Here is a 23,667-nt window from a genome sequence, read left to right on the forward strand (position 1 = left end):
TGATGGAAAATGAAGAGTAGCTCTTGTTTTTTAATGTCACTGAGCCGTGTACTGTTAGGTTGGAATGGTGCTTTAGTTCTTTGACAAGGTTTCAAAATAAAAGCTGGTATCTCAGTGTCAAGAATTGTGATGATCCGGCCCTTAGGTTAAGAAATAATTTTGCATCATGCATAGGCTACACTGGCACATTGGGAAAGTGAGTTTCGACATAGAAGCTGGTGATGATCAAGTAAGTGTGCACTTGCTCTTGGGCCACTTAGGTGGAATGTGAACCGGCAGACCCGAGCTCAGCACAGAGGTATGGAACAGAGGACGAGGCAGAGGCCGTGGTCCTGCAGTCAGAGAACCTACAGGAATGTGAATTAATACATTGGGGTTTCACTCTCTGTGCTTCCTGCTTCTGAGTTTTCACAACTGTTATACTTTTTTGAAAACTACTCAGACAGATGAGAAAAAAATAATGTTACACAAATTTCTTGGAACATAAATTAATATCAAGAACACTTGAGACTCTTGCACAATGAGCCAGTCACCATTCCTAATTGTCTCAGCCAGAACACTCATTTTTCTTAAAATAATGCAGGTTTGTCCAATCAAAATGTTCGTTCATTGATTCCAGCACAAGCAGTCTTTGCTATATCAACTTTAAGAGAAAACACAGGCTTCTACCTTTATTCTTGTCTTAGGTCCCTATAGGTTGTTGGCCTCTCTATCTTCTGTTACTATGGCAAAGCAATTTTGTACAAGTAAATGAATTATAGCTTTGCACTGACCATGCCTCTGTATTCCACCTTTCCATTCTACAGCCATTGAGATGCTTTAGTAAAACCTCACTGAGTTTATTTGGGGGCAGATGTTGTGATATTGTGGGTGACCCTAAATTTTCATTGTGTTGTTTCTTATCATTGTAGATATACATATATGTCTTTGAAAACATCCAGTCTGTTCAACTGGAAGCACTGCTCTTATCCTTGCTGAGCATTGTGGTGCTTGTGCTGGTCAAAGAGTTCAATGAACAGTTTAAAAGGAAAGTTAAAGTTGTTCTTCCTGTCGATTTTGTTTTGGTAAGTAGGAGACCAACATTTAGCATTCTGCTCTACCAGGTTTGCCAGTTGTTAGGCTAACCTGTGGAGGTTCATTATATTGTCTAAAGTCGCCCACAGCTACTCCTGTCTTTTATTAATCTATGCCTAATTGGTATGGCTATGCATTAATGTGAGAACAGGTAAAACTTTGAGTCAATTATTTGAGGATACATGTTTTCAATTGAAAAAACACTTGTCATTTTTTACATAAATAGAATAACATATAGCCCAAGATTTTAAATAAAGAGACATTTCTAAGGGTGAGACACAAAAGATCCATCATAATTCTTCCTAAAGCAAAAAATGATACTACATTCTATTGATGTGGCATCTATATATTATATGTAGAAATATTATTGATTGACAAATGTCATTAATGATTGGTAGATTTATTAAAATTTTGGATTTTTTTTTATTTTTAGACTGAGGGCAAGGGAGGGAGAAAGAGAGGGAGAGAAACATCAATGTGTGGTTGCCTCTCATGCACCCCACACTGGGGAATCTGACCCTCAACCCAGGAATGAGCCCCAGTTGGGAATCAAACCAGTGACCTTTTGCTTCACAGTCCAGTGCTCATTCCACTGAGCCACACCAGCCAGGGCTTAAAACTATTTTTAACAAACCTAACTTTGCTTTAATGAAAAGCTATTTGTGATTTTCACTGGCCAGGGCTGTTCTCTAAGATATTAGTTGTTGTTGTTGTTGTACCTGGCAAAGCAAAATATTATACTTTGTTTCTAAGGTTTATGACACTAGAAAAAATACATTTTGAAAACTTAAGAGCTTCTACCGGGAACCCTTAACTAACATCATTAAGTCGGAACAGAAATATTAACACAACCATAGTTTGGATTTTAGTTTTTCTAACGATCTTTGGGTTGCTTATACATGACTATGACAAGTAGTGTCTATACAATTTTACTTATTAAAATATCCCTTCATACTAGTAAAATGATCTAGGGTTACATAGATATTAAAGTTAGCACATTAAAAACAGAGGGATATGACACGTATCTGTAGAACTAAGATGGATGGCCTCTTTCCATAGCTCAACCTTATGTGAATTCATATCTTGATAGTTTGTGGAGATACATGTAACAGATGTTATCTATATAAGGTGTGTGTGTCTATATCAAATAAGCCGTAAGAAGGACAGTACAATGATTATTGGTAGCATTCACAGCAATAACTATGAAACATTTTATTTTATTCAAAAATCTTGGGGGTATTAAATACTTATTATATCTTGGGAAGCATTTATTATATAAGTTTCATGAATCCAAAAATTGAAATTAACCTTATGTAAGAAGGCTCTTGAGCTAGTAGTAAAAGAGTTGCTTATTCAAAGCAGAGATAGTAGAAATTATCCCTATTAAAAAATAAAAGGAAACCCTTATGCACTGTTGTGACCTCAAAAGCAGGTTAGAATAGAAAATTCTGCTGCTCCTTTGAGTTCTGCCAGAATATGTCACCACGGGGAGAAACAGCCTCTTGACCTGCCCCTGTTTACTCCAGCTCTATCTCACCTACAAGGGGATGGAGCTGGGTGTATGTGTGTGTGTGTGTGTGTGTGTGTGTGTGTGTGTGTGTGTGTATAAATGGAGAGAGACAGAGAGAGCTACAGATAAGGGGATATATATATGCATACATATATATACATACACACACACATAATCTGTCCAGAAAAGGTCAAATAGTTTTTAATATAATGAGAATGGTTTGTGCAACACTGATGTAACCTGGCAGCCAAGGAGAGTGGACTGGAGTGCACCTGCATGAACAATGGCGACTTCACTGCACTAGTCAGTGGGAGTGGTAGACGCTGTTTAGTGAGCATGTGTACTCTGTGGTCACCACATTCAAAATGACTGAGCAAGTAGAACAATAAATCTGCATCAAATTTTGAGTTACGCTTGAACATTCCTCCCTGGAAACTGGATAATTCAGAAGGCCGCAGCTATGGGCAGCTGGTGATGTACAGCTCCATCATGACAACACTCTTGCTCATGCCTCACATCTTGTGCAGAGTTTTTTGACAAAACATCAAATCACCCAGATGACTCAGTCCCTCTACAGCCCAGATTTGATGCCCTGTGACTTCTGGCGTTTCCCAAAACTAAAATCAGCTTTGAAAGGGCAGAGATTTCAGACCATCGGTAAGATTTAGGAAAATACAACAGGGCAGCCAATGGCAATTGGGAGAACTGTGTGAGGTCCCAAGGTGCCTACTTTAAGGGGACTGAGGTGTCATTGTCCTATATATAATATTTCTTGTACCTTGTGTCTTCTTCAATAAATATCTCTATTTTTCATATGACATGGCTGGATATGTTCTAGACAGACATTTTATATATAAAATTATATATAATATGTGCAAATATATATATATATATATGCTTCAGTGAATATCCTTATAACAAGTTATTGTCACATGAGTTTAATTATGTTGGTAGCTTGTTTTCCTTGAAGCGGGCTGTTGAAGCAAAGGTAGTACTTTTTGAAAGGCTTTGGATGCATTTTATCAGAACACCAAAAGATGATATCCAATTTACTCATATGGATGTATAGGAATAAATTTCATCAAATTGTACAAGGTCTAAGCACAGTAGTAGTCTTGGACACACCTATAATATTGAAATAATATTAAAGACAGACCAGTGAATTGATTGATCAGGGGAAGTTTAATTATGATTTAAAATATAGTAACGGGCCCTAGCTGGTATGGCTCAGTGGATTGAGCATTGAATTGTAAAGTAAAGGGTCTCTGGTTTGACTCCCAGTCAGGGCACAGGCCTGGGTTGCAGCCAGGGCCCCAGTATGGGGTGCCCAAGAGGCAACCACATGTCGACGTTTCTCTCCCTTTCTTCCTCCAGTCTACTCTCTCTAAAAATAAACAAATAAATACTTTTTAAAATATAGTAAGGAAGTAAGACATTGTCTGAAAGTGGCTTAGGTTGCTTAATTTTAGTATTGACTATGTGCATTGAATATCATCTGTGCTTACATTTTCAATCTTTAGTACTTGTGGCTATAATATATTTCTTTCACAGCTCACAATATTTTCTGACCTGATATAAATATTTTGTGATAATTATTAACAATTAAATTTATTAATTGACTTAGGGAATTTTAATATGTTAAATTTTGAATATGTTAATAAGAATCTAATTACCTACATTTTAAACTATTATTATTTCATTAGAAAATACTATTATATCACACTTCAGCTGGTGTGGCTCAGTGAAGTGAGTGCCAGACTGTGAACCAAAGAATCTGTGGTTCGATTCCTAGTCTAGGGCACATGCTTGGGTTGTGGGGCAGGTCTTGTCCTATGTCATCTATTATATATCATAAAACAGAGTGTAGAGGGCCTGAGACTCCAGGAAGCATGTTTTACTACAAGAAAAAGTAAAAACTCAAAATCTAAAGGTACTCAGAGAGATCTGAAGTAATTATTGATGATTACTATGTATTAGGAATATCATGCACTGTCTCAAACCTTACGACACATCCCCTCATGTCACAGAGATGAACATTGGACCATCATATCTGTACACACACACGTACTCCTACAGTCTCTGTGTTGGTTCCCTTACAAATTAGACAGAATTGGGTTGACATGGGGTAGAATATTTTTAAAAATTATTATAACGTCATTTAATTTTGAGACTGCAAATTAAGTACTCTCAAATCTCAGAAGAGTTTTTTGAATTTCAAAATTTCCTAATTTTAAAAAATCTGAACAACTGCTGCATTTCTCTTGATGATCATGGGGCAAGTAAAAAATGTTAATATAGTCTTCAAAGAGGTGTTTGAAAGGCTACTAACAATTTTCTTTTTTTCTTGTTTTTCAAATGGACCCCGCAGATTATTGCTGCATCATTTGCTTGTTACTATACCAATATGGAAAACACGTATGGATTAGAAGTAGTTGGTCATATTCCAAAAGGGTAAGGTAGTCTCTCTTTTGTTTGTTTGTTTGTTAATTAGCTTGTTTTTGTTGGAGGAATGGACTGGAGGTATAGGTAGTACGGATTTTACTTCTTTCAAAGGACCTGTAAGAGAAAAATTTCTATTTTTAAGTGATTAAAACAATGTACATATAGAGAAAGGCTAAATTCTTAGACTGTTTACATATAACTAGGAAAGGCGATGAATATTTTATATAGCATTGCTTCCTGTCAAAAGATTGGTAAATTATTTACAAAGATAATATTTTTAAAAAATGGAGGGCATTGAATTTCTAAATTAGAGTCATGCTTTGAGATTTAGTCTTCCCCAGTTCAATGACATATTCTTATTTTTATTTCTCTTAAAACACAGTAGAAGTACACAAGCATTCCCTGAACTAGCAAACCCATAGGCCTGGATGGTGGATAGTCGTGAGGGAAAGGGTAGAGTGGAGAAGAGGGCACGGTATTCTTACTATCTGAAAGCTTTCCTGGGAACTAAGAGGAAGGGTAGCAACAAGAAGTGTTCACCCTAAAAGGACAAACAGTTGTTCCAAATGTACAGTGAAAGGAAACAAAGTCGTCTTCAGGCAGAGGACCATGTCTCCTGGTTGCTTTTTAATGGGCTGTTTGCACACCAATGTTTATCATTTGGAGGCAAAGCTAGTTATTGAGCCCTCTATATTTTTATCTTCCAGTCCAAAATTTTAGTTTCTAAATATATTAAAATGGAGAGACAAAGGAAAACTTTTAGATATTAAAAAAGATAATTTTAAATTATTTAAAGGCTTTTTAAAAAGCTTTTCTTTAGCCTCTATGCAGTTACAGGAGTTAATGGAGAGCATCTGAGCCAATTTGGTTTTTCTAAAAAGTTATCTACTTTCCGATCTTGAAAACTCAGTTTATTGTTTCTTTCTAGGTCATTTTATTGTTATTAATAATTAGGTAAGCTCAACTTTCATGAAATAATTCTTATCCTTTGAATTGGTAGGACTTTGTGTAGCATATATTTTAGTGCCTGCAATGCTACGAGTCCGTTGGTTTGGGGGGTAAACTGTAGCAAGTAAGTAAAACAAGTATGCCTCTTCTTCATCCAGTCCAATTCCCCCTTATTATGAATGAACTTTCCAGATCCAGCCTCTTCAGAAGCCAATGAAAGAGTGTGGCATTGGAACTAGATGGAGCTGAGATTGCTCAGCTCTGATGTTCCTTAACCCTTCTCAGATGGTTTCTTCTCCACACAGTTACTATGGGAGGGCTGAACATGCTACTTACGTACTAGGTATTAAATCAACATGCATTTCCTTCCCTTTTTCTTCCTCTTTGCCCCAGAAGATTTTTTTGAGAGGAGATAGGTTTCCCAAACAATCATTGGGGATAAATAAATGATGATACTTAGTTTGGTGGTTTTCAATAGTCAGGTATTAGCTACAGATCTATTTTAAGGAGTTCTGCAAAACTGAAAAAAAGTTACCTGAGGCCCTGTATTTTGCAATAGAGGGTAGATGGAGCCTTTATAGGTATTTTTCCTAGCATATGTGATGCATAGTTAAGTGTGTTGTGAAGGGACCAAGTTAAAAATATAATTAAGATTATGCATCAATGGCAAATTTAAGGATTGACTCAAGAATTACAGCTCATAGTGAACGAGTGTTCTCATACAGCACCATAGTGTTCGAGGAAGGGAAGGAATAAGGTCTCTAATGCCAGCCAAAGAAATATGTGAAAAGGTTCATGTGAAAGAATGTTCCAGATGTGCTTCTGTTGTGATACAACCATTTTTGTTGAGTCAGTTCCTGCGGTGAACCTGGGTGCACATGACAGTCAGGTACATGGAGTTGCTCCTGTGGTGTTCCTTGTGACTTTGCTTTCTTGTTAAATAATGTTGAAAACAAAGGGCTTCTAAGGGCAAGGCTGCTTGTTTTTTTCAGGGGTATTTTACTTATTCTATGTAACTTCAGAGTCATTACCACCTTTGAATTCATTGCAAGTTGTTACAGAAATTACATGAAAGTTGACAGCTTCACTGTCCTGTTTCTTTCCACAGAATTCCCTTCCCTCAAGCTCCTCCAATGAATGTCCTCTCTGCGGTGGTCACTGAGGCATTTGGAGTGGCACTTGTAGGCTATGCGGCCTCACTGGCTCTTGCTCAAGGATCTGCCAAAAAATTCAAATATTCAGTTGATGAGAACCAGGTGGAGTATGCCATGGCCCCTCTCCACAGCCACTGTATCCTTGTGCCGTGTGCTCCTTCCCAGATCCTGGGCATGTTGAACTTATGAAAAATATAACTTTCCCAAGTGTATAACAAGAATAGATAAGACAAAACAAAAGGAAAAAAATCTCTAAATCATTCGCACAAAGCTGAAAACCTGTCCTTCATGGGTTGGTTTATAATTTTATTTCATTTTAGAAAGAGAGACATCTTGATTTTCTTTTAACTTCGCTTTTTGGAGAGAATCTAAATATATTATCATTGAGTACTTTTAGAAATTGTGGATTTTAAAAGATAGATAATACTAGTATTATTATTTTTAGTAAAAGACTAAAGATGGGAGAGTGTATTTTTAGAATGCTGAGGGAAGAAGATAATGGTCAAATTTCTGTGTTTTCGAATCTACTTCTCCTGCTATCTTGGTTTAGGGCCCGTGGCCCCACATTCCTACAGGGTCTGCAGAGACAGCGGTGGAGTATTGGTTACAAATGCCAAATTACCTGTGTCTATGCCTCACGCTGACACTACACTCCCTTAACTATTTCTGGGTCCCAGTTTTGTCATCTGTATACAAGAAGATATATCCATTCAACAGATGTGTGTTGAATCCTACTAATGTGCCAGGCACTGGTCTAGGAAGAAGGGAAACCCAGCGCATGGCAAAGACCTCACGTTTTCTCACCTCAGACCCTCCCATCAGCACACCCTCATAATCAGATCAAAAATCCCTTTACCAAGGTTTGCAAGGCTCTCAGGACCTGCCACTATCCACTTTTTCTCTGATCTATTACCCCTTTTCACTCTGTTCTAGCCACACTTGCTGCCTTGTTTTTCCTTCAGCCCACTAGTCATGATTCGGGCTCAGGACATTTGCACTTGCTCTTCCCTTTTCCAGAAAACTGTTCCCCCAGGTATTTACATGCTGCCCTTATTTAGTGTTCCCTTTTCAGGAAAGCCTTCATTGGGAAGCTAAAATCCTAAACTCCAGATTTCCCACTCCCTCCTCTGCTTTACTTGACACGTTCATCTTGTTTACTGTTTACTGACCTTCTAGCATTCCCTCGCTAGAAGGTCAGTTCTGTGAGGGCGGGGCTATTTGTCTGGGCTGTTCACTGGTCACAGGAAAAGAAGAAGAACATTAGGAGATTTTTACAAAGATCCGGGTGAGATGTGATGACTTGTACTAGGGTCTAGCAATGGAGGAGAATGGAGGTGGAGAGATTCTGTGTTGGATGTAGATGCCTTCTGGGAAAAAGGAAAGGAGTCAAAAATAGTGTCATTTGCCACTTAACAATGGTGATACATATTGAGAAAGGTGTTGTTAGGCCTTTTTTTGTTCTATTACACAAATCCAGATGATATAACCTACTATACACCTCCACTATATAGTATAGCCTATTGCTCCTCAGCTACAAACCTGTGTAGCACATTATTGTACAAAACAACGTGAGATTAAATCAAGCACAAGAAAAAATGGTATAATCAAGAGACGCAGTAAACACGAGACGTGTGAGGCTGGTGCCAGTCTAACAGGGCACGCTGTTTTCCAGCAGAACTTTTTTTAATAAGTGAAAAGAATATAGTTTAAAATAACAATACAAAGTCTAATACAGTAAATACATAAATGAGGAACATAGTCATTTATTATTATTAGGTATTAGATACCATACATAATTATATGTGTATACTTTATGCAGCTAGCAGTGCCTTAGGTTTGTTTATACCAGCATCACTGCAAACATGTGACTAGTCTCTTGCTCTATGATATTATAATGGTTGCAGATGTCACTAGGTGATACGAATTTTTCATCTCTATTACAGTCTTGTGGGATCACTATTTACATGTGGTCTATCAGTGACTGAAAGATCATTATGAAGCACAAACTGTATGTGTAAAGCGTTTGGCCCAAGCCTTTGCTGCTGAGCTGGAGGAGAACTGGGGAGGACCAGGTTGAGGGTGGTAGCAATAGCCCAATTAAGTTTGGGATGCCTGTTAGACATCCAAGTGCAGATGACTGAGTCTCAGGTTGGCTATAAGAGTCTGAAGTTTAGAAGTGTGATCCAGGCTAGAGATGTAAATTTGGGAATTGATAATGTGTGTTTGGGTAGCTAAGATATAGATAGAGAAGTGGTTGAGTGTTTGTGATTGGCCCGAAGGGAAGGAACCACAAAGGAAATTGAGAAGTGGCGGCCAGGGAGGTAAGAGGAGGAAACCAGGATGGTGTGAGGTCCTAGAGGGGCCTACCATGAGTCTTCAAGGAGGAGAAAGTAAGAAATTGTGGTAAATGCTGCTTTTAGGCCAAGTCAGGCAGGAATTACCCATTGGATGTAGCATTGTGAAGGCCATGAAGTGGTGGGAACAAAAGCCTTGCTTATAGGGACTTAAAATTTATGAAAGAAATTGGCTACAGAGACAATAACTATCTTGTACTTTCCTATAAGGTATTTATGGGGATTAAATGAGTAAGGTGCTTAGAAAGGTCTCTTGCTCATATAATCACTCAGTAAATGTTTGCTATTCTTTTTACAATGGTTAAATCACAACCGGCAGAGAGAACAGAAATTAAGTATAAACAAGTCTCTTAGTTTGACAGGTTGCACCCATGGTCTATAAAAGTTGATTGTTATTAAGAAATGATGTGTTCTCGTGTTATCAATCTTACAGGAACTGTTAGCTCATGGCCTCAGCAACGTGGTTTCTTCGTTTTTCTTCTGCATACCGAGCGCTGCTGCCCTGGGAAGGACCGCTGGCCTCTACAGCACAGGAGCAAAGACACAGGTAACTTTCCTGTCTAGCGGGGAGAAGGGAGCCGCCCGGCCTTTCATCTCCCGGGAGAGAGTGGTAAGAGTGAGCTTCTACCTAAAGTCAAGAAAATATTTTTACCTCTTTGACTTTTTCCTAACTCGTTTCAAGGAATTCTGTCTCCCTTCTCTTTCTTGTACCATGTTTTCCTGCTGGCAGCCTGTATACCAGAGCTCTCTCTAGTGGATGCTCTGACTTTATTTGCTCAGCTAATCGATTTGAAATTTTTCCAGTTTTGTTCACTTCCTTTAAATAAAATGAAATCAATTATATGCAAAATTAGTCACTGACATTGGAATTTCTGTGTGAATACTTGTATAAGTATTTAAACAGGCAAAGAAGATGTTTGTGCATATTGAAGGTTAAGGAAACAATTGTTATATATTTTTAGGAACTCAAGTCAGCACGACATTTGAGTGTCTCCTGTACACGGAGTGTTGTGCTGGGTGCTAGTTAGACGACAGTGATGACAATGAAGATAATTTGTCATGACAATCACAGTGGTAGCATTGGTGGGAGCACACACGTGTGTTGACTTATGGGCCAGGCACTGCATGTCACACCTCCTATGTAAATAAACTCATTTAACACGGTAGGCAACTCTGAAGAAAGTATAATTATTATTCTCAGTTTCCAAATGATGAAGTTGAAGGAAAGAAGGTTCTAGTAAATTGCCCAGGTCACCGAGTTAACGACTGGCAGAGCTGGGATTTTGACATAACTACACTTACTCCAAATCTTGCACTGTTAACCACTGTTCTATGGAAACGTCATGTATGTGTTAATATAGAAGTTAATCTGCTAATTTTTATTAAAACACTTCACATTTGTTTAAAATTGGAATTGCCTAAAAATGTATAAAATATTTTATATGACACTTCAAACATTTTTAGGAGTCTGCCTTATAATTAAGTATTTTGGGGGGAAGGGCTAAAAGAATAATTTGGAAAGGATGTGGTTCTCGACGTGGCTCTAGGAGAGCAGGTGGCTTGGAGGAAGATGATGAATAGATATTCAAATATAGGCTAAAACTAATAAAATTATTGATGAATACTAATTAATGGAGCACAGGGGGAGTGGCCAAAAATCTAAATGTATAATAATTTGAAAAATAATTGTCGCAACTCATCAGCTAAGATGTGGAATCCTTATTCACACTCATTTTACATAATTAATTGATCTTTTATGCAGTTAGTGATTTCAAGCAGAGGTTCATCATGTATATTGGCATAAACATTTTTTGAAAACTACATTCTGAGATGTTTATTATCTAAATTTGAATGTGTAATGTGTAATGCATTTATTTACTCAGTTTTAATGAATTTATTGTGGTGATATGGATTAATTAAATTATATAGGTTTTAGGTGTACGCCTCTATAATACATCATCTTTATACTGTGTCATCAGCATGCAGCCTCTCTCTCAAATAGCCCTGGGATATAAGGTAAGTATATGTATAGCTTCGTAAGAAACTGTGGAAGTGTTTTTTCAGGAACGTCCGAGAACACTGGTTGTTCTGAATCCTTGCCAGCCCTTAATATTGATTGATTACTTGCTTATTTCTATATTTATTTTTAATGTTAGTCATTCTAATACAACCTAACTCCCTTTGACTTCTCCATAATGATATTCTAGTCATCTCTGTGGTCCAGTGAAAGCCCTCTTTTCTCCTGTTAGGCTGACAGTTTTGCCAAATGTTCCTGTTAAGTCAACGTTTGTTTATGTGAAACCAGGTTCTCCATTAAGTGCAACATAGCTAACAGTCAGGTTATTTGGATTTCCTTTTGTCAGCAGGTTGAGCTGGTTAGAAGATGATACTAATCACTTTCCAGGATTGATAAAATTAGTCTGTTTCACTGCAGAGATTTCTCCCATAATCTTACATAATACGTCATACTAGATGCCTTTCTAACAAGTCCAAAGAGGAGAGTAAATATTTCAGTGAAAATTTATCCTCAACACAGAAAAACCTTAAGCTGTGTATACAGTTATTACCCACATCACTCCCTGGGAAATGAGGAGGGGAGTCAAGCCGAACAACTATGGGCTAAAGGGCTTTTCATGGAAATGTTGCTTTCACTATTAACAACAAAAAAAAAGCCATTGCTGTGATGGTTCATAGAAGTTGAGAGTGTCCTGCATTTTAAATTTTTGGCATGAAATTGCTTTTCTGTCATCACTGACTTAATTATATCACGCCAACTTGTCAGATGTCACATTTGATTTCTTCCAGCTGCAAAATACAGATAATGATGGTCTATGTAATTTAATAATGATGTGCCAACATTTTGTTTTTTTTTCTAGTCAAGATGGCCTATGAATGATATTCCCCCCATAACTTTTGAATAATAAGAAAGTTCAAGGTTTTCTTTTTTATCTGTCTTGTATTTTACAGGTGGCTTGTCTAATATCTTGCATTTTTGTCCTGATAGTCATTTATGCCCTAGGACCTTTGCTTTACTGGCTGCCAATGGTATAGTAGTGCTTTTTCATGATCTACTTTTTAAGTTTACTTTTGATGAGAATGACTGTATATTAAAATTTTTTACAAGAGTAACTTCAATAATCATTAATGATCCATATGTCATTGGTGTGACATAGTAATGGTTGAATGGAGGAGAGGCCGGAAAGGGCCACAATGGGAGACCAATGGGAGTTTTCTAATGCTTAGGCTCTTGTATAAAAATGGCAGAGTGGAATTAGATTTATTCTGTGTTCATTTGGAGGGTGGAACTAGGCAATATCTGTTATAAAAATAGACTTTGGAAGAATGTATTTATTTTTTGGATTGGATATTCATTGCCTTTACTTTTTTCTAATTTTTTCTCCCTGTATTTTCCACATTTTTTATTGTTCAAGTATAGTTGCCTCCATTCCCCCCCACAACTCCCCAACCCAAGCCCAGCCGTCCCCACTTCCCATGCTCGATCCTACCCACCCATTGGTTTTGTCCTTTGTAACATGTTCCTGAAAAACCTTCCCCATTGCCCCTCCATTATCCCCTGCCACCTCCCCTCTGGTAACTGTTGGTTTGTTCTTCATTTCAATGTTTCTGGTTCTATTTTCTTTGCTTGTTTGTTTTGTTGGTTAGGTTCCACTTATGGGTGAGATCATACAGTGTTTGTCTTTCACTGCCTGGCTTATTTCACTTAACTTATACTGTTAGACAATGTGTTCTGGGCAAGAAAGTAGGAAACAAAATATATCTTGCCACCTCTGACACATTCGTATGAAAAGTGACTCAGAACACTAGTACCAGTGGTTCACCTTGTATTTCCTACGCCCAAGGCGCCAATGTTACATGAGTAAGATTCTGGTTTTCAGAGAACCTAAGACTGTCTCAGTCCTGTCTAATGCTTCATTCATATAGTGAGATTGTATCATTCCTACTGGAGGGTTTTTCAACAATCAAATTCACATTTCTAGAGAATTTTATCTTTTAGGTGAAACCAGATAATTGATAAGTCAATTATAAAGAAAAAAACATGATATAAATATAAATGTTTATTTTGTAACAAACAAATTTCAAACAAATGGTGGTGAACAATCATAGAGTTAAGAGGGCAGTCAGCATTATAACACCCACACTTGTCATTCATTATTTTTCCTTCTTTCTAATTTTTTAGAGTGACATAAATTTTACTCTGTGACTTTCTAGAATTGATATTATATTCCTGAAGTGCAATGATAGGTTAGTTCTAAACAAAAGAAATATTACATTATTCTTCTAAATGGTGATTGCTTTTTTCTCATAAGTACTTTACAAACAGAAAAGTAAAAACCACCTTGGTTCTTTTAAATTGTTATTAAAATTATCTTGCTTTTTCATCAATCTGTTTCTTATTTGTAGTGTGTTCTTGCGAGTATTATTGTTGTAGGACTGAAGGGAATGCTCATACAGTTTCGGGATTTAAAGAAATATTGGAATGTGGATAAAATTGATTGGGTAAGTAGAGATTTAACCTAAATTTTTTTTTTCTTTGGCTTAACCACATGTAACAAAATAAATTTAGCACTTTCATTTGCAGAAAGTAGTTTTAGTTGTATAAGACTTGTATACTTTATAAACTACCATTCACTTTTTCAAAATCTTAATAAATGCATTAAAATGTAAAATGTCTTTATAAGAAACAGACATGGAATTTTGTCAAATTTTGATTGATGTGTTGTTTGAGAACATTTAAAGAAACACTAACTAACTTGAATGGATTCCTAATTTCTGCTAGGAATTACTTTTGCCACTAAAACTCACCAAGGAAGTACACACTAATAGAAATATGACCATTTATAACACGTGTGAAAAATCAGGATTAATTGTTAAGACATGTATGCCACAGTATTCTAAGGTGAAAATCTTAATAGTGGCCATATTCATTCTAAATACAAAAAGTTTCATGAGCTGTGGTCTACATGGGTTACATTGAGAGGATCGTTGTTAATGGGATATTGCCGGGAGCAGATTAAGTTATACAAAACAATGGTGAATGGTTTCTACTAACAGAAATATCTGACGTACTTACTCCAGAGATATGTGTCTACGCAAGAGCATCCAGAATTCTTTTCCTCTGCAATATGGGTGGAGTATTTCATGGATACTCTTTGTTTAGATCCGTTATGACATTCACCATAGTAAAATTCAATTATCTGTGTGTTCCCCTGCTTCAGATTCTTTGAGAGACTTTGGGGATTCTTTATGCTGGTGCCTATTCATAAAACTCCTCCTAGGGCTTGGCATTACCTAGCTCCTACCAAATATAATGTTGAGGGCCACTGGTTATACAAAGAATTACTTGTGTAGGAAGCAGACACAGAAACATTAACTTACACAAACATAAACTTCTACAATGTGTCCTAGAGGCAAAAGTACTGACTTAGTGCTGGGGAGAAATAGAGGCTGGGGCATTTAATTCGAACTGGGTTAATGTGAAAGATTCTCACAGCAGAGCTGAAATGTGAATTGAGACCTGAATGAACATATTTTGTAGGCAAACAATCAGGCCAAAATTATCTGGGTTAATGGAGGATCGTGACTTTTTAGAGGTGATATATGTGAGGTAGCACAAGGAAATAGAGAAATGAGAAGATGCAAACTTAATTATCGGCCTATTTGACAGTCCTATTATAAAGATATTTCTAAGGAACACATTAGTTGTTTAAGAGAGAACATATTACCATATTTGGAGGGGAGAGATGTCAGAAGAAATTTCTTTTAAGAATTATGGGTAGAACATACAGTGTGAGGGTAGTAGAAACAGATGGAGTTGGAAAATTTAAGAATGGGTTGGACTGAGAAAGGCTGCTCATGCCCTACAAAGAAGACTAAACTTCACCCTAAAGTCAGTGAGGCATCACTGAAAAGGAAAATAGGGATAAGATCCATGTATTAGAAAGGTGACTTGAGGAAGCTGGGTCAGACTGAAGAGGTAGGCAGCAATTGGAGCATTGGAGTAATTCAGGCAAACACATGAGGATGGCTTGAACCAAAACTCAGACCATGAGGGTCAAGAGGAGGAAATAGATTAGAAAAATATTAAAAATATTACATTAGTTAGCTCTCATCACCAATTCTTCATATAAAGCGAAGTGTTCTAGAATAACTTCTAAGTTTCCAGGTAGTAGCATCACTGGAGAAAGATGGTGTTGTTTCTTGAGTTATAGAACATAGAATATCGTTTAAATGCATTTAGTGGTTACCTTTAGTCTTCTATTTTTTAAATGTGGATTCTCAATCCTGATTTATTAATTTCCATTCATCTCTTTGTTTTCTGTATGTCATCTCTCAGTAGCTTTCTGAGAAAACTCATGTGGTTTTTAGTCCCTGAGCTATTGCACGGTGAAAATACCTACCAGTTCTCTTTTTATACTAGAAGAAAGTTTTTTGCTGAGTCTAAAATGTTTTCCCCCAGGACTTTTTAGACATGAAACTATCTTCATACCATAAAAGAAAAGGCAGATAATTCACATATCAATATGATTTTTTTCTATTTTATGTTTGCTTTCCCGAAGGAGTACTCAATGAGGTTCTTTCTTGCCCAGGAAGTTTGGTCATATTATCAGAAAATTTCTTTTAGCTGAGTACCCATTATTAAATTTGTATCAGAGTAACATATCCTTTTGATCTCAGAATCAAGATTACATACACATTTTTCTAATATATCTTCTGATATATTTTTTCTGATCTAATAATATTTTTCTGATCTATAATATTTTTCTGATCTAACACGTTCTTTTCTATTAACAAATTATATATTTTTCAATCTAATTTTGCCTTTCATCTTATATGCACCTTTTTGCGTGATTATTTTGGGGGGTGTGTGTGGATTTTCCGGACTAGTCACTATATCTCTGATTATCTCTGTATCTCTAGTCACTGTATTTCTGATTGTGATGATCTCATTTTCTTTAGCTTCAAATATGACTTCTGTCTCTGTAAGGGTTTTATTTCTGTTTAATTTCTTTCCCAGTCTCCTTTTTATCTCCTGTCCATATTTTTAATTATATTTTTTTCTTTGACTCTTCATATCTGTTTTTGAAGGTTTTCTCCATCAAAATTATGTTACCTATTATGTCTAAACCTACACTCTATTTTATTATTTTTCAATTTTATTCACTTCTATGAGTAAGTCCTTTGATGATTCCTTTATGATTATAATGCATTTTTAGTGGACTTAGCTAATAGCTGAAAAATAATGTGGGGAGGCCTGGACAGGAAGTGAGGTGGGGCAGCCCACAGCTCTGATTTGGGTGTGTAATCTGAAGATTTGTTCCTAGTTAGACAACAAAGCCTCACAAGTCACAGGCTCTGGGATGATCTGACATTGGCTGTCCCCTCTCAGTTCTTTACGTTGCTTCACTTTACAAAGGGGATTTTGGCAGCAGTCTGGCAAATGATCTAAGTGCTGATAATTAAAGGACCTAGTTACATAGAAGGCTCTCAGAATAGTGTAGGAAAGCAAAGGTGAACTAAACTATTACCAGTGAATTGAGGAGAGGTTATGATTGGAAAATTTTTAAATTAATAATTGATAGAACTTGGGAACTGACTAGACAAATGGATGAAAAAGGAGAAATAGTAAACTGTGATTCCAAGATTTCTGATTGCAGTGTGTTTGAGAGTATTTGTGTTATTAAACTGAAAGAGAACGTGGGAGAAAGGGTAGATTTGGTGCTCAAGTTAGTTTACATTTGGACAAATGGAGTTTGAAGGTATTTGGTAGACGGTTGGAAAAAATGGCTTAATATTTAGGGTTGGTACTCTCCTATATAGAGATTAATAGTTGAAAACTTGAAGTAGGCAGTGCAGTTTGGGCAAATAAGGTTGAAAACATGACATGAATATATAGCAGATGCACCAATACATTATGATTAAATGTGACGTTGAGTTTAGCTTGTCAAGAGCTCTGATACTTGAAGTGGATGGCTATCTACTAGTTGGCAAGGAACTCAACTCTGGATTACTGGCTTGTGATTTGAGTGTAGCATTTGTAGTGAAAATATTGCACAGACTTTTTTGTGAGTGGAGGATATTATTCAGGAGTCAGAATGTGCCTAGATTACTCAATAAATAGAATAGACCTAACATATGGAAGTAAAATTACCAAAGATATGTGTCTTTGTGTGAAAGTTGTGAGTTAAATGTTTTTAAAAAATCAGAAAATTTTATATCTTTAAATCTTTTACAGCTGTACAATGATTCTATTTTAGTTATAGATCAAACCTCTCTTTGAGGTAATGGGAAAATAGGGATCCAAAATAGAGGCCTGACCCTGGGCACAGGACTGAATTTGAGTAACTGAACAGTGGGGATAGAAGTCAGACCTTCAGAAATTTAATAATTTTAATCAGTCATCAAAACAGATGGGCTAACGGATGGCTCAGGAAGAGGTGGCGCGACTGAGTAGCTGCTATATTGTGCTTTACACTGGTGCATTTTCTTTAGGGAGCAAGGATTTATGTGTTCCCAGTTTGAGGTCAGCTTTGGGGTTAGTTTGTGTTTAGGGCTTGTGAGTACAAAATAGGAAAAGAATCAAGTAAGAACACATAATGAAACAAATAAGTGCCCAGGAGCTAACGAATTCCTTATGACTGTGACAACCAGCCTTTGGGTCTTTAATAGGAATTGTTACACAATAGTGCTGGCACTTGTTCTAACCAAATTACTCGTCTATGTTATTAATTTCCATTTGATATTTTTTCAAAGATATAAATGTAGCCCTGGGAAATAATGAAGCATTATAAGCCTGGCTAACAACAGATGGTGTTGTGGGAGAGTGAATATGCTTTAGAAATGGAACCAGATGCTATCAAAATTGTTGGTACTCTGGAGAATCCTGGCCTCCAGGCTCTGTGGTTGCTAGAATGGCAGAGACCAAAGTCCTCAGGTTCCTGTGCTCTATTAAATTATGCAGGTTGGCCAGGAGAAATTGGACTTATAAGGCTTTTGCCCCACCCATGTAGATTAAGTCAGCATTAGGGGATAAGGGAGAAACAACAATCATGGCAAGTTAAAGTAATGATCGAACCTTGCAACCTTATTTTGTATATGATACAGTGACATATGATACAGATATAGAGAATATATTAAGAAAGAAAAAAGCTTACTGTACACACATAAAAGATTCAAATGACTGTTCACTTGAACAGAGAGATAACATCTCAGCATCCAACTTACTAGATGAGCGCCTGAAGATGAAGTGATAATGAGCACTAATTTAACATTATATTTCAGGGGATGGATCTTAACATAAGAACACTTAAAACATACATTTTCTTTTACTCCAGATGTTTGTTTCCTTTATGTCAAAAGTAATTTTACAGTAAAAATCCCTCTTCTTTCAAGGGTTTAGCTTTTTGAAATAGGCCACCATTAAAAAAACTTTCAAGCTCAGTGTGGATAAATAACACAAAGGAAAAGTATTTCAAGTAGAAAACGGAATGCCCTTTAGAAACAGTGGTTTCAAACTTATGTGAAAAAACCCATCCCCCACCCTGAAAAAATCTTTGACAAAATTGCAATAATTTTGGAATTTCAGCTAAAGGAGAAATAGTATTTTATTGCCGTCTTTTGAAATATTCCCAGAATATTTGAACTAAGATATTTGAACTAATATTTGAACTTAATAAGAACTAAGTTGGCCCTGATGTTTTAGCTTTCCCAATTTCAAAAAAAAAAAAAAAAATGGCCCTTTGCAGATAAAGTAGTGACGATCTATGGAGTGGTTGATCTAAAAATGGCTTTGGTCACATTGTTAGATTTCAGTCTTGTGGAGCAATAAACTACATCAGATCTTTTTATAGAAAAGACTTCTGTTTTATCAGAAGCCCAGGCAAATAATAATTTTATAATAACAATAAAATCATTAATAATAATATGTATTATTAAATAATAATATAAACTATTGTTTATAATAGTAATAAATTATAATAATATTTTCTTACTGAGAGATTGGGTCTCAGGAATGTTGTAGAATAAAATTGTGAGGAATTTAGCACTTAGGAGAAAGAAGAAAATACCAAAGGACCCATGTCTTTTTTCTATGTTTCTCTTTCAGGGCATATGGGTCAGTACATACGTATTTACAATATGTTTCGCTGCCAACGTGGGGCTGCTGTTTGGTGTTGTCTCTACTGTAACAATTGTGATTGGTCGCTTGTCAAGGTAAGATCTTAGTTAAATGTTCTGTTTACTATGACATAACAGTGGATGGTGTTACCAGCTATTTCTATTTCTGTGGAGTATATGAAACTCTCATGTTTTATTTGTTATCAGAGAATTGGAGAAAAATAAATGTTTTATCTACATGTGGTATATAATAATGCTGTTCTTTTTAAAAATATTTTATTTATTTATATTTAGAGAGAGGGAAAAGGAGGGAGAAAGAGAGGGAGAGAAACATCTGTGTGTGGCTGCCTCTCGTAGGCCCCCAACTGGGGACCTGGCTCACAACCTAGGCATGTGCCCTGACTGGGAATTGAACCGGTGACCCTTTGGTTCACCAGCCAGCACTCCTCTACTGAGCCACAGGGCTAATAATCCACAGGGGTAATAGTAATGTTCTGAATTAAGAGAAATATTTTGTCAGCACTATAAAATATAATATATAAAATCTATTAAAGTAAAAAAAAGTAATTCCATTGCCATACACTGTACTGCAGAAGTATTTTTAATTAAGAGATGCAGTATATAATGAGACACAAACCAATTTGATCACTTAGAAAATTAGAACCAACAAATTTAATTTTTCAGAAGTCATATCTATATACTTTTATCCAATTTACTGAAGAAAACATTCTCTCTTTTTAACTTTTTACTGAACATCTGTGAGCAGTTCTATCTCTGTTTCCCATCTGATAATGGTTTTACTCACTTTTTATTCCTCCTTTGAAATTCTTTGTACAATAATATATTCTCTTTTTAAAAAATATTTTATTTATTTATTTTTAGAGAGAGGGGCCAGGAAGGAGAAAGAGTGGGAGAGAAACATCCATGTGTGGTTGCCTCTCATGAGTCCCCTGCTGGGACCTGGCCTGCAACCTAGGCATGTGCCCTGACTGGGAATCGAACTGGTGACCCTTTGCTTCACGGGCCCGTGCTCAATCCACTGAGCTATACCAGCCAGGACTATATTCTCTTTTTATACTTTTCTTTTTTGGTTACATCTTATATTTAATAATATTTGTATTAGTTTCGGGTGTACCGAAGAGTGGTTAGACAATCATATACTTTACAAAGTGGTCCCTCACTATATTTTCAGTACCCACCTGGCACCATACATACTTATAATATTATTAACTATATTCCCTAACTATACTTTATATCTCCATGACTTTTAACTTATATTTTATTGATTATGCTATTACAGTTGTCTCAGTTTTCCTCCCTTTTCCCCTCTCCACCTAGCTCCCCCCACTCCCTCAGGCAATCCCCACATCTTTGTTCATGTCCATTGGTCATACATATAAGTTCTTTGGCTAATCCAATTCCTATGCTGCACTTTACATCCCCATGGCTATTCTGTAACTACCAGTTTGTCATTCTTACTCCCCTCACTTCCTCCCCCCTCCCCCCAAACCACCCTGGCATCTTACAATCATCAAAACTCTCCATATCCATGATTCTGTCATCTCTGATCTTGTTTGCCTCGTTTTTTATATTTGATTGTTATGTATTTATTACCATTTTATTGTTCAGTTTTGATCTTCTTTTTCTTAAGTAAGACCCTTTAACACTTCATATAATAATGGTTTGGTGATGATGAACTCCTTTAGCATGTTTTTTTGTGTGTGTCTGAAAAGCTCCTTATCTGCCCTTTGATTCTAAATGATAGCTTTGCTGGGTAGAGAACTCTTGGATGTAGGTTTCTGCTTTTCATGACTTTGAATATTTTTTGCCAATCCCTTTTAGCCTTCGAATCTCCTTTTGAGAAATCTGCTGACAGTCTAATGGGAATTCCCCTGTAGGTAACAAACTGCTTTTCTCTTGCTGCTTTTAAGATTCTCTATCTTTAACCATTGGCATTTTAATTATGATGTATCTTGGAGTGGGCCTCTTTGCACCCATCTTGTTTCTGACTCTGTGCTTCCTGGACTTGCATGTCTATTTCCTTCACCAAATTAGGGAAGTTTTCTTTTATTGTTTTTTCAAATAGATTTCCAGTTTCTTGCTCTTTCTCTTCTCCCTCTGGCACCTTTATGATGCTAATGTTGGAATGGTTGAAGTTGTCCCAGAGGCTCTTTATACTATCCTCATTTTTTTCTTCTTTTTCTTCTGGTTGTTTTTTTGCTTCCTTATGTTCCATATCATTGATTTGATTCTAAGATTTATCCACTCTGTTGTGTCAATGTAAATAGTTCTTTATTTCAATCAGTGTATCCTTCACTTCTGACTGGCTTTTCTTCTGCTGTTCAGGTCCTCACTAATTTTCTTGAGCATCCTTTTAACCAGTGTTTTGGACTCTGCATCTGATAGATTGCTTATCTCATTTGATTTAGTTCTTTTTCTGGTGTTTTGATCTGTTCTTTCATTTGGACCATGTTTCTTTGTCTCCTCATTTTGGCAGTCTCCCTGTGTTTGTTTTTGTGTATAAGGCAGAGCTGCTATGACTCTGTCTTAGTATCGTGGCCTAATGTATTAGGTGTCCTATAGTGTCCAGTAGCACAGCTTCTCCTATCACTCAAGCTGGTACTGGGGATATACCCTCAGTACTCACTCTGCTCATAGTTGAGCCTTGATTGCTGTTAGCAGGTCAAAGGGAGGTATTTACTCAGGCCAGTCAGCTGCAAGGACTGACTGTGACCATTGATGACCAACCTCTTTACTCTGTGGAGGATCATCTGTGCAGGTGCAGGGTGGTGGTGCTCTGAGCTGTAGCTGTCCACTAGGTGTACAGGTTCTGGTGTTTCCCAGGTGGTAAAGGCCAAGGTTGGCTTTCTCCTGTTCTGCCAGGGACCACCCTTCATGAGCTACAAAATAATATGCAGATAGCTGCTACTTGTGTTTTGCTTAGCAGTTCCCAGGAGAAACCAAGCTGTGAACCTAGGTGACTATGACTAGTTCTGGGCCTGGGGCCACTTAGCTAGAGGTATGGGGGCTAAGGGCTCACTGAAGCTGGCTGTTGTTTGTTTGAGAGAATTTAGGAAGTTATGGCCAAGATAAGCCATTCATATGGAAAAGTTACTGTTAACAGTTTTGGTGGGCCTGTAAGTTGAGTGGTGCAGAGCCTCAGGGGATCTCCATGGCAGGGCAAACAGTGTTAGCCAGGTTGATGGAGTCTCAGATAGGGCACCTTCTCTGTGGCTCTGTAGTTGGAGGGTTCAGAAAAGGAACAATGGCCTCTGTCTGCCTTTCTGTCTTGGAGAAAGCTCTCCCCCAGCTCTTGCCTTGATGCCGTACACTTCAGGTCCTCCCTGTATGCCACTGGTGTCTCTCAAGCTGCTACCCTGGTGCTGGAGCTCAGAGGGAGTAAGTCTGAGTAAGTCTATGTGCAGGTTCTTTAAGAGAAACTGCTTGGGAATCCAAAACTTTCTTCCACTGACTCAGTCAATCCTCGCTGGTTTTTACAGCCAGAAGTAATGGGGGGTTATCTTTCTGGCACTGGAAGGGGCTGGGGAGCCTAGTATAGGGGTGGGACTCCTCACTCCCAAAATATCCCTCTCTAATTTTTATCCACCACACATGGGTGTGGTACCAGCCCATTCAGCATTTTTGTGTCTCTGCCTCTTCTACCGGTCTGGATGGGTATGGTTTCTTTAATTCCATAGATGTCAGACTTCCATTCAACTCAATTTCTGAAAGTTCTGAGGGATTGTTGTTCTATAGTTTGGTTGTAATTTTGATGTGGTTGCGTGAGGAGGGGAGTTGTGCTTACCTCCACCTCCATCTTGACCAGAAGTCTACATGATTCTTTTCTAACTGCCAATTTGTCCTTTTTAATCCCTTCACCTTTTTCACTCAGTCCCCTAACCCTCCTTCCTTCTGGCAACTATCATTCTGCCCTTTGTCTATTGCTGCTTATATATCTGAGTCTGTTTCTGTTTTGTTTGCTTGTTTATTTTGGTTTTTTATATTACATATATAAATGAAATAATATAGCGCTTATCTTTCTTTGACTGAC

The 23,667-nt window shown here is 37.1% G+C and overlaps 1 protein-coding gene across 2 annotated transcripts in view; it reads left to right on the plus strand.

The window, feature by feature from the left end:
• Nucleotides 1-23,667, plus strand: part of SLC26A7 (solute carrier family 26 member 7) — a 72,497-nt gene that overhangs the window by 19,775 nt on the left and 29,055 nt on the right. Inside the window, exons 6-12 of one of the 2 annotated variants that reach the window (XM_037058711.1) lie at nucleotides 912-1,064; nucleotides 4,953-5,035; nucleotides 7,083-7,230; nucleotides 9,916-10,029; nucleotides 12,450-12,527; nucleotides 13,905-14,000; nucleotides 19,606-19,712. In XM_037058711.1, coding sequence (XP_036914606.1) covers nucleotides 912-1,064; nucleotides 4,953-5,035; nucleotides 7,083-7,230; nucleotides 9,916-10,029; nucleotides 12,450-12,527; nucleotides 13,905-14,000; nucleotides 19,606-19,712 — 779 coding nt within the window. The remainder of the gene's footprint in view (nucleotides 1-911; nucleotides 1,065-4,952; nucleotides 5,036-7,082; nucleotides 7,231-9,915; nucleotides 10,030-12,449; nucleotides 12,528-13,904; nucleotides 14,001-19,605; nucleotides 19,713-23,667) is intronic. The other variant, XM_037058712.1, reaches the window with a different exon arrangement.

Source organism: Sturnira hondurensis, unplaced genomic scaffold (assembly GCF_014824575.4).
Source record: "Sturnira hondurensis isolate 20B ecotype Veracruz unplaced genomic scaffold, ASM1482457v3 Scaffold0010128, whole genome shotgun sequence".
Classification (NCBI taxonomy): Eukaryota; Metazoa; Chordata; class Mammalia; order Chiroptera; family Phyllostomidae; genus Sturnira; species Sturnira hondurensis.